Genomic DNA, 13,035 nt, shown 5'->3' with positions numbered 1-13,035 from the left:
TAGGGTTACTGCAAAGCATCAGTAATTGGAGATTTAGATGAGTTGCTGTTTTGACACAACACCGGAAAACTGTACACGAACAGTTTGCTGTTTTGACAGAATAGCGGCTAAGGAGGAAAAAACTTTTTGCCGCCTTGGAGGCGGCCATGTTGTTGGTTAGTATCGGGTGAACTAACAATGTCCGCTCATAATATCATGTATCGGAGTGTACACGCCACGGTTGTCGGTGTTGTGTCAAAACAGCAAGTCGTCTAAATCTCCAATTACTGATGCTTTACAGTAACCGGAAGTGACGTGATTGGAGATCTCAATGAATTGGCCATATATGGATCAAAATTTGGTTCAGCAGGGACCAGATGAACTTCAATCCATGTACGGGCAGGCTGTTTGTACAGCAGCCTATCTACCTCTGGGCAACCAGCCTGTCGGCTATAGTTGGCAGCGCTGACTAGTGTATTCTGATGGTGGGAAAAATCTTCCCATTGTCAAATTACAATAGATCAGCGGGGTGGGAATCCCCATCTACATTGAATGTGTGGATGGGGGAAGCAAATCTTTTTTTTTTTCTCTTCAACATGATGGCTGAGGAAAAAAGAAAAAAAAAAAAAAAGACTCATCTATGGGCTGCTGTGGTCTAGTTCTCTACAGGTGAGAGATAAACAGTAATTAGATCTGATTGACACAAACAGACAGAGCAATTAACAGAGATCACCATGCAGTCTTTCATCACATTAGCACCCACATATTTGTGGGGCAACGCGGAGGAAATAGCCAGGCATGGATTGGATGCTGTCTGACCCAGAAGTAGTAGTTGCCTGTCCGTTCAGCAAACAGGGATAAGTTAGGTGAATGAATATATGGACAGGGGAGAATCAATCAGTCAGTCATGACACTACAAACTGCAGCCACAACATGCAAGCCCATCAATACATGGTAAGATAAACAAACGACATACTGAATATAACTACACTAATACCTAGTTTAAAAAATAAAAAAATACATTTGAAAGTGTACAATGCCTTTAAACTTATATGGCTCCTTAAAATGCCTAAGTACTTGGAGGCAAAAACAGTAACATGGTTGTGATCCAGGTTACTGCAGTTTTTATGCACAGTTTTTCCACTTGTGCAAAGATTAGAATAACTGGTAAGGGCACATCTGACAGCTTACTTCTGTACATGAATGGATGAGCAGCCCTGCATGTAAACTCTCTGCAATGCATTCAGTCACTGACCTGGAACAAACATGCCGATTAGAAAGTCAGAACTGCAGATCTGTTCCAGATATGTGCCTCAAACCCTAAAATAGGTATTCGATCGTCATAACAGCCAAGCAATTAGCATTTTCAACAGTTTACAAACAATCATCCATACGCTCTCAGTACATGTTCCCAATCAGGGTGAATAAAAATCAATGATTTTTTTTTTTTTTTAAATATCGGATTTTTTTGATTTGCATCTCATTTATTTTCATAAAATGCTTTTGAAGTAAAAACCTAAAGAAAAAAAATCTAAAGAGTTTTCTATTAATGACATGGAGCTTAGTTATGTAGCATGAGGCTGTATATTCTGCAATATTTACATTTTTGTTAAAATCATTTCAATGAATCCAAGCTCTGCAAGCTGAGATAACATGCACTGCATTGATGCATTCACACAATTTCACAGTAACCATGAGATAAATCAAAGTTCGGGAATTTTCCTTTATCCCATTGTTTTGCAAATCTATGTACACTACAAACTGTATGATTGAAGAGAAATGCATCTGTATCAGGCTCTAAATCTAAGGAGGAAGGGCAAGCAGTAAAATGAAAGTGAAACCTAAGCAGCTTATAAACCCTGTGATCTTTCTGTACATAGCTTAAGATGCTTTATTCCTCCCTTGAGGAGCAAAATGGCAACAGGCCCTAAAGGAGACCCAGTTTGGGAATATTTACTAACCTGACATCTCACAATTCTAAATAGGAAACCTTAATTTGAAAATATTAAAGATTCTAACTACCAGCAATAATAAGTCCTTACATTTAAAGAGCACCTGGCATTTCAGATCCATCATGGCAGTGCCTGTTAGCGGACATCCACTCACCTGCTGCCGCCACGTCCCTCACCTTGTTCTGTCACTGCCACATCACCAGCCGTCCCATTAAAGTGAATGGGACGGGACTGTCGGTGAGTCAACAGCGGGTCAGAGGAGGAGCCACTGTTGAACAGAGATGACAGTTGCTCTTTAAAAATTATGATTTAATTCAAGTTGATTTAAATCAAGCCTTTTCACTAGGGATTTAAATCGACTTGATTTAAATCAAATCGATCCTGTTGCCAATAAACTTTTTTTTACTTAAAACAATGGATTACAAACAAACATGATTGATATCACTAGTAAAAAGGCTTGATATAAATAATAATTTTTTTAAAGAGCAACTGTCATCTCTGTCCCTCCTTCTCTGACCCGCTGTTGACTCACCGACAGTCCCATTCACTTTAATGGGATGGCTGGTGATGCGGCAGTGATACAACAAGGTGAGGGACGTGACGGCAGCAGGTGAGTGGATGCCCGCTAAGAAAAGTGCTACCATGATGGATCTGAAGTGACAGGTTCTCTTTAAATGTAAGGACTTATTCTTGCTGGTAGTTAGAATCTTTAATATTTGCAAAAAAAATGAAGGTTTCCTATTTAGAAAAATAAGCTGTCAGGTTAGTAAAACAGCGATATCAGAACAGATTCAATCATAGTTTGTAGTGTAGGCAAGGCAGAGACAGTGTTTCACCGCTCAGGTGGACACAGACCCAGGTGTGAGATTGATGTAAGATTTTCAGAGTAGAAGAGTTCCAGGTGCTGGCTGAATGCTAAGTGGAACAGGCTTGAAATGAGAAGATCTGGATGCCGCACACCGGATGTGCGGCATCCAGATCTTCTCACAGTTTGTAGTGTACATAGGTTTGCAAAGCAATGGGATAAAGCAATATTTCTGAACTTTGATTTATCTCATGGTTACTGTGAAATTGTGTGAATTTATCCATGCAGTGCATGTTATCTCAGCTTGCAGAGCTTGGATTCATTGAACGAGTTTCCCAAAAATGTAAAAATTGCAGAATATACAGCCTCATGCTACATAACTAAGCTCCATTTTATTACTATACAGGATTATATAGCGTCGACAGTTTGCGCAATGCTTTACATTAGGGCAGACAGTACAATTACAATACAATACAGGAGGATTCAGAGGGCCCTGCTCGTTAAGAGTTCACAATCTAGGAATTTCATGCTGAATAAGCTAAATTACTAAATCATCTTAAATAGAAAACTATCTTTAGACAGATTTTTACTCCAAAAGCAGTTTATTCAAATACATTTGATTTAAATAATAAAGATGTGATTTAAATAAAAAAGATCTGATTTAAAAAAAAAAAAAAAAAATCTGATTTAAATTAAAAAAAATCTGATTTTTTTTTTAAAAGACAAGGTTTTAAATCATTGATTTTTATCTACCCTGAGGCTACAGCAGGTCCCCTATAGTATGCACCAGTGCAGAATACGTTACAGCATTTTATCCAGAGATAAGTCTGTTGTATATAAGAGTGTGCAAATATCACGTTTCTTAGTCATAGCAAATAATCAGTTTCCAATTGTCACTTTTACAGTCCTGACCGGCAAATTACACAAAGTCATCATTTCGTTGCCAACAAATTAGAAACATCACCCTCAGAACATACATCAGGCTACAGAATCCAGCAACCAACCGGCCCATCTAGGACCCAGAAGAGGCACCTTTACAGGGCTGGAGATAAATCCTCCAATAACATTGTGTTAAATCACCAAGAATCTACCAGGTCATTTTGAAGCGCCATAATAACATTTTTGTGTTCGGGAAACAATGAGTTTTGCCAAAGGAAAAAAAAACGCTCATAAAGCAACATAACTTGAGATTCAGAAAAGACATCAATATTTCTACACGCTTCCATGCTACAACGCAGAGAAAGTAAAACAAGTGCTCAGAGTACACATTTGTGCTAAAATAAAATAAATGTTTCAGCAAGCACCTGAAAACCTGTAATCTTTAATGGCAATGTTTTTGAAAAGGACAAAGGCTGGACCACCACCTTCATATTGGAGGCAGTATGGGTAGGCAACTACACTACAAATACTGAAGATGAAAGTGAGAAGTTTTTTGGAGTCTTCAGCACTTACCAAGTTTTGATCAATCAAAGCCATGCAAACCAACATTTATACATGATGGAAACAAAACCTACAAGTAGAAATTTTTCTCATCATTAAAGCGGCATTAAACCCCAAAACAGAAACGCTTACCAATCATTAGATGTATTGGCTGCATTAGTAAATTTAGGCTTCCCCCCCGGTGATCTGTCCAGTAATACACCTCCTTTATTCCTTTATTATACAGACACCACTCTGGATGAAGGCATACAGGGGGCAGATTTAGACAGCAGCATTGTCAGACTGGGGTATGTTAGAAGTACTAGCAGATTTCAAGTAGAACTATAGGCAAATCTTTATTTTCCCCATTTTGGATAGAGTAAGGGATGGTTATAACCTGTCAGGTTTTTGTTTTTTTGTCATCTGTGTCCCATTGCTGAGACTTCCTTTCACTTCCTGTCCCATAGCCAAGAAGTGTGAGGAAATCCCTGCAAATATAAAAAGGGAATTTTTGGGGACTCCCAGGTCACCAGAACTAATGTCCCCATTGGAACTTTTAGGCTATGTTTCCACTATTGGGACCCAAAAGTCCTGCGACTGAGTGCAGCTTTGACCCAACTTTACACTCTCTGGATCAAAGTTGCATCAAAAGTCGCATCAAATTAGTGCAGGGACCTTTTCAAAGTCGCTGCAACTTTAAGTCACATAGATTGGAAAAGGTGCCATTAAAATCAATGGGATGTGACTTGTCATGCGACTGTGTCCAAAGTCACATGACAAGTTGCACTAGTGGATACGGAGCCTTACCCTCTGTTACTTTGTTGGGGACAACCCAAAATTTGGGGTTTTCTTCTTACTTTCACTGATCTTGGTAAACAGGACAAATAGTGAGGGTGAATCTTCCTAATAGGGGCACAGACATCAATAAAAACTGACAGGAGTTCTAATCCCTCTCCACTCTTTACAAAACTAAAAAAAAAAAAAAACTTTTGCCTTTAGTTATACTTTAAGTTTTTAGATCAGTTTTAGTTATACTTTAAATACAGTAACACAATAAAGTAAAATTCCAGCTAATACTTTATAAGTAGTTACGATATTTTTTTTCCTTTTTTGGGATAAAGGTTTTACATGATCATTTTAAGCACCTCTGCCAGTGTTCAATGATCCATCTCATCCCTGTAACTGCAAGAGAGCTCTTCTGTTGAAAAGATGAAAATAGAAAAAAGCCAGCCATAAAAAGGAAACAAATGCAGCCATCACATCTAAGAACTGGTAAGCTGAAATATAAAAGTTGCTTTTGGCTTGAATACTGCTTTAAACAATATATAAATACCAGCTTTACTTAGCACCCCATAAATATTTTGTTGGCTTACATTAATGCAGTTTGAGTAGGATGAAGATTTTACTGATTCAACAACATAAAAAAATGAATATACACCAAATCTCAAAGCAACATAGAACCATTGAAACTAAAAGACATACACAGTGCAATGCAACACAAAAGCAGTAGCAAGTATTGTATATATTCTTGGTTATTTTATGTGTATGTGAAACAGAAGATGGAGTGTCAGCATTTTGTACACACTGGACAAATCAACAGCCAAATAACTAGGTCTCAAAATCAGCTTGCCTCAGAATATGCATATCTAAATGCTGAAGTGGTACGGACCGTTATTTAAAGCAGAACTAAACCATCCGTCAAGGAAGCTGCCATTTTCGTCTGTGTGGTCTGCAGTTTCCATGGTGTTGCACATGTGATAAATTATGACGCCAGCCATTTGATAGATTGGCGGTTGTGAGCAGAAGCAGCTGTGACAGTTATTTATGGCATGCCTTGAATATAACGGTTTTGGGAAACCGCTAAAGTAGTAATCATGTTGGCAGCAGCACTGGCAGGTAAACAGAATCTCGGACACTATAGCAGCTAGAATTTGCATTTTTACTACGGGCTTTGTGAAGTGATTTGGGGCCAATCAATTTGAATACAAGATTTCCTCTGCTTGCAGACGTGGCGATAGGGGCAGATGATGTCCGGATCTCCACTTCAGGTGCCACCTTACATTCAATGATAAAAGTACAAGGCTTCTCCTGAATGGCAGAGATTAACTTAAAGTGGTTGTAAAGCCACTTAGTCATGATTAAACAATCGCCTCTGTTAGATAATAGGTGCCCCACTGTATGTGCTGTATTAAAAAAAAAAAAAAAAAAAATCTGATTTTTGCCTTATTTTAGAGCGCCTTCCAGCGCTCACGTGACTCCTCGCTGCTCTCCTCTCCCAGTCTGACAGCTACAGTGGAGGGGGGGAGTGGAGGGCTGAGAACTCCAGCTGTCGTCAGCCTGAAGGAGAGGAGGAGGAGAGAGGCGAGCAGTCACGTGAGGTAGAAATCGGCATATTTTTTATACAGCACATATAAAACAAATAAAACACACAACAAAGCAAAGGTTCTTCACAAAGTAGCACAATAAATTAAACGAGAAACATTCCCATAACAATTAAGGTAATGTAGGGAGCTCAATTCTTAAGGGCCTGGAAAAACACATTAATGCACAGAAAAATTTAAGACATTTTATAAATTACCTTTGCTGGATTTCGATGGCTTGTTTTTGTTGGACTTCAGTGAACCCTTGGATTTGTCCTCTCGTTCTTTAATTAGTTTTTGTACCTCATCCAAAGACAGCTTTTGAAGAACCACAACAGGCTTAGCACCTTTATTAATATCTTCCACAAAGCCCGCTTTATCCCCCTGGTTTTTCTGATCCCCTTTTAATTCCGATCGCTTGGACTCCTGGGTAACATTGCCATCCTTATCCCGTTTGAGTTTTGGAATGACAAAGTTTTTCAAGGAACCCTGATTCCCACCCAACAAATAACTTGGGAACCCAGCCTTGTTGTCACCATGGCCCTTATTGCCATCCACCTTACTTTTGTTACCATCGGTCCTTTTCTCATCTTTACCATCTTTACCAGAAGGCGATCTCAATGTAGGCTTATCAGATTTAGGTTTGTTTGGGTCTGGTTTGTCAGATTTAACCCGTGGGCTTCCCGATCTTGACTTCTGCTCTCCAGAAGAAAGTCTGTCCCTTGATTCATCTGAATCATGACGATGCTTTCTTTCACTTTTATCCGTTTTTGAAGGATCAGGTTTATTCCCATGCTTTGTATCCTGTTCATTTTTGTTGAAAGATCTTAGTGACTCAGGCTTCCTAACTTTTGAAGGATCCCCCTTGTCATCAGATTTTTGCTTTGGATTCTCAGAATCTCGCTTTGAAGACTCATGGCCTGGTCTTCCGTCTACTCTTGACTTTGTCCCATCATTGCGACTTTCAGATCTCACCCTGGGAGAATCAGGCTTAGAATCTGTTTTATGCTTGGATGAATCAGATTTCTTGTCGGAAGAAAGCCTGAGGGAGTCTCTCCTGTTTTCATGTTTGTGTTTTGGGGTCTCAGAGCGTCCTTCACTCCGCTGTCTAGTCAAGACATGGCGCTCATCACTTTTTTTGTGACTCTCTTGTCGGCTCTCACTCTTTTGCTTAGGTGTTTCAGGCCGGCCATCGTTCTTTTGCTTAGGTGTTTCAGGCCGGCCATCATTCTTTTGCTTAGGTGTTTCAGGCCGGCTTTCACTTTTATGTTTTGGCGTCTCTGGGCGCCCATCAGCCTTTTGTTTAGGAGTCTCTGGGCGCCCATCGGCCTTTTGTTTAGGAGTCTCTGGGCGTCCATCAGTCTTTTGTTTAGGATTATCAGTGCGTCCATCAGTCCTACTATCACTTTTCTGTTTAGATTGTTCAGACTTGCTCTCACTCTTTTGCTTTGCTTGTTCTTGTTTACTCTCATTCTTTTGTCTTGGTGTCTCTGGCTTTCCCTCGGTTTTTTGCTTAGGAGTGTCAGACTTTCCTTCACTACGCAGCTTTGGGGTACTTGGAGTCGGTTTCTCTTCCTTTTTCTTCTCATCCTCAATAGTCTCATTGCAACTTTCATTTTGCTTAACCTCCTCCTCCTCCTCCTCCTCCCCCTCCCCCTCCTGGTCGCATGGTTTGGATTCTTTAGCGATATCACCATGGTTTGCCTCCGCTTTTACATCCTCGCTTACACACTCTGCTGCTTTACTCTCTACCAGCTCCTCGTTCTGTTTACATACTTCAGGTTTGTCCTCACTTTTGCCATCTTCACAAATCATAGCCTCCTCCGTGCTCTCAGAAGGCTCGGCTTTGATGTCACACGGTTTACTTTCTCCCTGTATTTCCTCCTGCGTGTTTTCGCTGGAATGCACAGGTGTGCTCTTGACGGGCTTCTCAGTATTCTCAGTTTCAGACTCTGACTTCTTTTTCGGTGTCTCCGGATGGTTTTCCGGGACATTTTTTATAACTCCAGTAGGGTCGTCTGGTACGGCAGGAACAAATCCATCATTACATTTTGCTTCTTCTGGCTTCTTTACAAAGTCTGAATCCTGAGTTACATTTGCCTGAGAGTCCCCTCTGCCAGTGTGCAGAAGATCAATGCTAACCATTAAAGCTGGCCGTGACCCATTTCCTGCCACGCTTGCCTCCTGGGAAGCTGGTCTGTTTCCTCCAGTAGCACCTCCAGCTTCTAATGGGTAGGAATCTTGTTTCCTCTTTTTTAAGGGTTTATCTAAAATTGGAAACAGAAAAGATCACATGAGAATGTAGAACTATATGATGGTTATAATGTATTACTAGAACCTGGACATTAACTTTTTTTTAAATGAAATGTCAACACAATATATATATATATAATTTTTTTTTTGTCTTTTTTTTATTTGTTTAGCAGGAAATAAAAATCCCAAAGGTGATCAAATACCACCAAAAGGAAACTCTATTTGTGGGAACAAAATTATAAAAATTTTGTTTGGGTACAGTGTAGCATCACCGCACAATTGTCATTCAAAGTGAGACAGTGCTGAAAGCTGAAAATTGGTCTGGGCAGGAAGGTGTATAAGTGCCCTGTATTGAAGTGGTTAAAAATATAGCATCAGCCAGGTAAACAGCATTTTCTTTAGGAGGGCTTAGTAATGGCATCCTACATATTTCTTTCTTGATTTTATATAGCCGATTTGATATATTTAACAATAGTAAGGACCAAAAGTGTCAAATCCAGTGGTCATAAAAAAGGGTTTGATTATTTGGCAAATTTAAGATGGCATGCAGATTTTCCTATAATTTTTGCATTGACTTGTTCTAGGCTTTAAACAGCAGACCCGCAAAAACAGACAAAAACAAATATTTGACATTTGTATTTCAACCTATGCTAGCTAGCTTGATAGCTGGTAATAAGCCCCACTTAGCTGGAGATAGCATTGGAGTTTACAACCACATTATTATTTTGAAAATAATCACTGCATTTCATTACATGATCAATATCATACCTGCTGTATAATTTAAGATATACCCTAGAATTTATAAGCTTATTAGGATGCAGTGAAATAAATTTCACTTCAGTTGTGGCTTTTTACTTTTTTCAGCTAAACCATCGGTGCCCAACCAGCGGCCCATGTGGCCCGCAGGGCCCTCTGATGTGGCCTGCAATCTCCTGCTCTGGTATGGCTGGTCAGCAAGCCCAGATCGCGGGTTGCCGACCCATCATCCCAGACATCAGTGTTGTAGATTGAGCCGGTGGTAGAGGAAGCAGAGCCATATAAGTAACTACTTTCCCTATAGTGCCAACTCCTGTCCCAGGCGAAGTGATACCAAATGTACTATGCCTGGGACAGCAAGTCTACAGCTGGCAAAGCCTGCAGATCAGAAAGTGGAGGAATAAATGAAAAGTCAGCGTATGTACCATTCACAGTTTAGCAATGGGCATAATATCAATGTTGACAGTTCTGCAATAGTTATTAGCCTGCTTTCAAACTGATCCGCAGGTGCAGCGCAGTACACCTGCGGTTGAGCTGCACTGAGCCATAGATTTCTATTATGCGGGTTTGGTACACCAAAACTCCTGACTGCAGTAGTTTTGGTGAGCTTTCAGAGGGTGCACTACACCTGCAAGATATAACAGAAGTCTACAGCAAAGCACAGCTAACCCGCAGGTGTACTGCATTGCACCCCCAATGCGGGTAAACCGCAGCGTATCAGTGTGAAAGCAGCCTTATAGGGGGCTCAGGACAGCAAGAGCTTGTTTAAATTAAGGTGGGGGGCGGTAAAATCCAATCGTTCATTGTGGCCAGCGACTGGTTACCAAATCACTTAAGTGGCCCCCGCTCTTTAAAAGGTTGAGCACCCCTTAGATAAACAGTATCAGCAAAGTGATTAGCCCTAATCAGTACTACAAAAGAATTTCAGTCGGGAAGTTTATTTATAATTTAAAGCTGTTTTAATAAGTCTTGTATGCCTATTCAGTATGCAGACAGTGATTAATGGCAAGCAATCAGAACTCATTTCTTAACTACTGTAATTACAGTAAGCTGAAATCTGACTAGTGGCTGCTGCCGGAAACCGCTGTGAAGGGAGCAGTCTGATGTATTGTAAAATGAGTGTGTCCCACTTTTATAGTGCAAACCACAGTAGTGAAAGGTGTGAACTAAACTCACAGAGCCAAAAGGCAAATGATCTTGTCTATGCATAAGGCCTAATGTACACAGGATGTTTTACAACCTCCCCTGAACGATTTAAAACTTGACAGATAGTAAACGTTTAAAAACATCCGTTTTGCGTTTACATGCCGCGTTTAAAAGCTTTTTTTTTTTTTTTAAATCGTTAAAAATTAAAAAAAAAAAAAAGAAAAAAAAAAACGCCTGTAAACGAAACGTGGCTAAATGCGAGTTACCGCGTTGACAAGCTGTTACAGGCATTAGTCATTTCAAATGCCTCTGAATATCCGTCCTGAATGCTTTTTTTTGTTTTCCAAAAAATGCTTCTAAACTCAACTGCCTAAAAACCACTATAAATGACCCTGTGTACATGTACTGATAAGATAACAGAGGAGAATTCAGGGGAAGCTGAAAAAATGCCCAACTGCTCCTAAAAGTCCATTTACCAGCAGCAGTGTACATGAAGCCTTAGACAAGGCTGTGCAGCTCAATGTATATGGTGTGAATGGGCCCTTAAATTCCTGTGCTAAATAAGCCTGCAAGCTTTTTTTTTTTTTGCGTCTACCACAAATTCTGCAATAATATTGAGAATAATAAATGCAGCCAAATCACACACATCTCCATATATACAGACATTATTACGGCATGATACAGAAAGGGGCAACCAGGGTCACATCGTGGGAAATGCTGGGGCAACCCGAAAATGGACAGGCTCTACTCCTCTTTCTGGGATATAGGTACACTGCCAAACTACAAAAGCAGGGCAAAGTAAAGCCTAATACAAGCCTAGAGCTGCAGCATCCCCTGCAAACTGCTTTTAGTTTGCTGAAAATCCAACTGGTCATTTATATGGGTGCAAGCTGGCAACTGTCAACCCCACTACTGTCATACAGGAAGCATATCAACCCATTCAGGAAAATAAGGTTAGAAAAAAGGCAAAAGAGGTAAAAAATTATTTTGAAACATTAATTTTAGTATCTAAATTGGTGAGCATTAAAAATATGCTGCCTAGTTACTATTTTGGGTATCATATTTTGCTTATTCACAAGTGCACGCAATTCTATGTCTAGATTTACTAGGAGTCTTCTTTTGGAAAGCATGGAGTTTAAATTATACTATAATAGTGTAGGTCAAACTTTTTAACAACTTCAGCCCCATAAGAATTTGCCCCCTTCCTGACCAGGCAATTTTTTGCAATACGGCACTGCGTCGCTTTAACTGACAATTACGCGGTCGTGCGACGCTGTACCCAAACAAAATTGATGTCCTTTTTTCCCCACAAATAGAACTTTCTTTTGGTGGTATTTGATCACCTCTGCGTTTTCAATTTTTATCGATATAAATAAAAAAAGTGTGACAATTTTGAAAAAAAAAAAAAAAAAAAAACAATATTTTGTACTTTTTGCTATAATATCCAAATTTAAAAAAAAAAATTAAAAAAAAAACAAAAAACTAATTTCTCAGTTTAGGCCAATATGACCACCACCATTATAATGTAATTTAAACTCCATGCTTTCCAAAAGAAGATTATTTAATAATCTAGACACAGAATTGCGTGCCCTTGCTTATGCAGAGCAGACAGACACAGCCTACTGTCCTCTATGGGCAGTCAGAGGTAAATAGACCGCCTGTCCGTTTACATCCGATTGTCATCTGATCCCCCATACTTCCGTTTTTAGTGGACAGGATCAGACTGGATGTCGGCATTGTCCATTGACACCCACCGCTCAATAAAGTGCAATGGATGGTCCGATCGGGTGGGCCTAAAAAACTGGCAGGTGGACCCGATCAGTCTGCCCATGTGAAAAGGACCTTAGTGAATGTTATGCTACAGAAAGTTGCATACATGCAGCTGGAGATAGTTAAGGACTTTGAGCATGCTAGAAGAAATGGTCAGAGACTAAAACATGCTGTAGGAGTTGTTCGGAGGCTGGAGATATTTCAGAAGAATGTCACAAACTGGAGACACATTACATTAGACTGCTAGAGATGACGGCTTTTACGCCTTTTTACAATTCAGTAAATTCCACATTTGTGCTCCCTACCCCCCATTTAAAAATTAAAAATAAGAGCAGAGGGGGAAAAAAAAAAAAAAAAGCGAGAGAGAAAAGGTGATGGACATCAAAAGTGTGAAAAATATAAACCAAGCCATTTAACTACTACAAGCCAATCTCAATTTTTTATCACAAGCCTAAGAACCTAGGTAAGGAAAATACAAACGGCAGTCTGCAGGGGCCCTGAGGGTGGGTTGGGCACCCAGGTGTTTTATCTAATCAACATCCCCAGGCCACAGGTTGGGCGCCAGCGTTTTACAGCTTAAGGCCGGCCATACACT

At 39.9% G+C, this 13,035-nt stretch overlaps 1 protein-coding gene across 6 annotated transcripts in view; it reads right to left on the bottom strand.

Annotated features, from left to right (window-relative positions):
- Nucleotides 1-13,035, bottom strand: part of NIPBL (NIPBL cohesin loading factor) — a 235,684-nt gene that overhangs the window by 123,466 nt on the left and 99,183 nt on the right. For 5 of the 6 annotated variants that reach the window (XM_073621328.1, XM_073621291.1, XM_073621308.1 and 2 more), the window contains one exon: nucleotides 6,734-8,782. In XM_073621328.1, coding sequence (XP_073477429.1) covers nucleotides 6,734-8,782 — 2,049 coding nt within the window. The remainder of the gene's footprint in view (nucleotides 1-6,733; nucleotides 8,783-13,035) is intronic. The other variant, XM_073621318.1, reaches the window with a different exon arrangement.

This window comes from Aquarana catesbeiana, linkage group LG01 (assembly GCF_042186555.1).
Source record: "Aquarana catesbeiana isolate 2022-GZ linkage group LG01, ASM4218655v1, whole genome shotgun sequence".
Lineage (NCBI taxonomy): Eukaryota > Metazoa > Chordata > Amphibia > Anura > Ranidae > Aquarana > Aquarana catesbeiana.
Note: the sequence above shows the minus strand (reverse complement) of the source record. Positions and strands in the feature narration are given on the sequence as shown.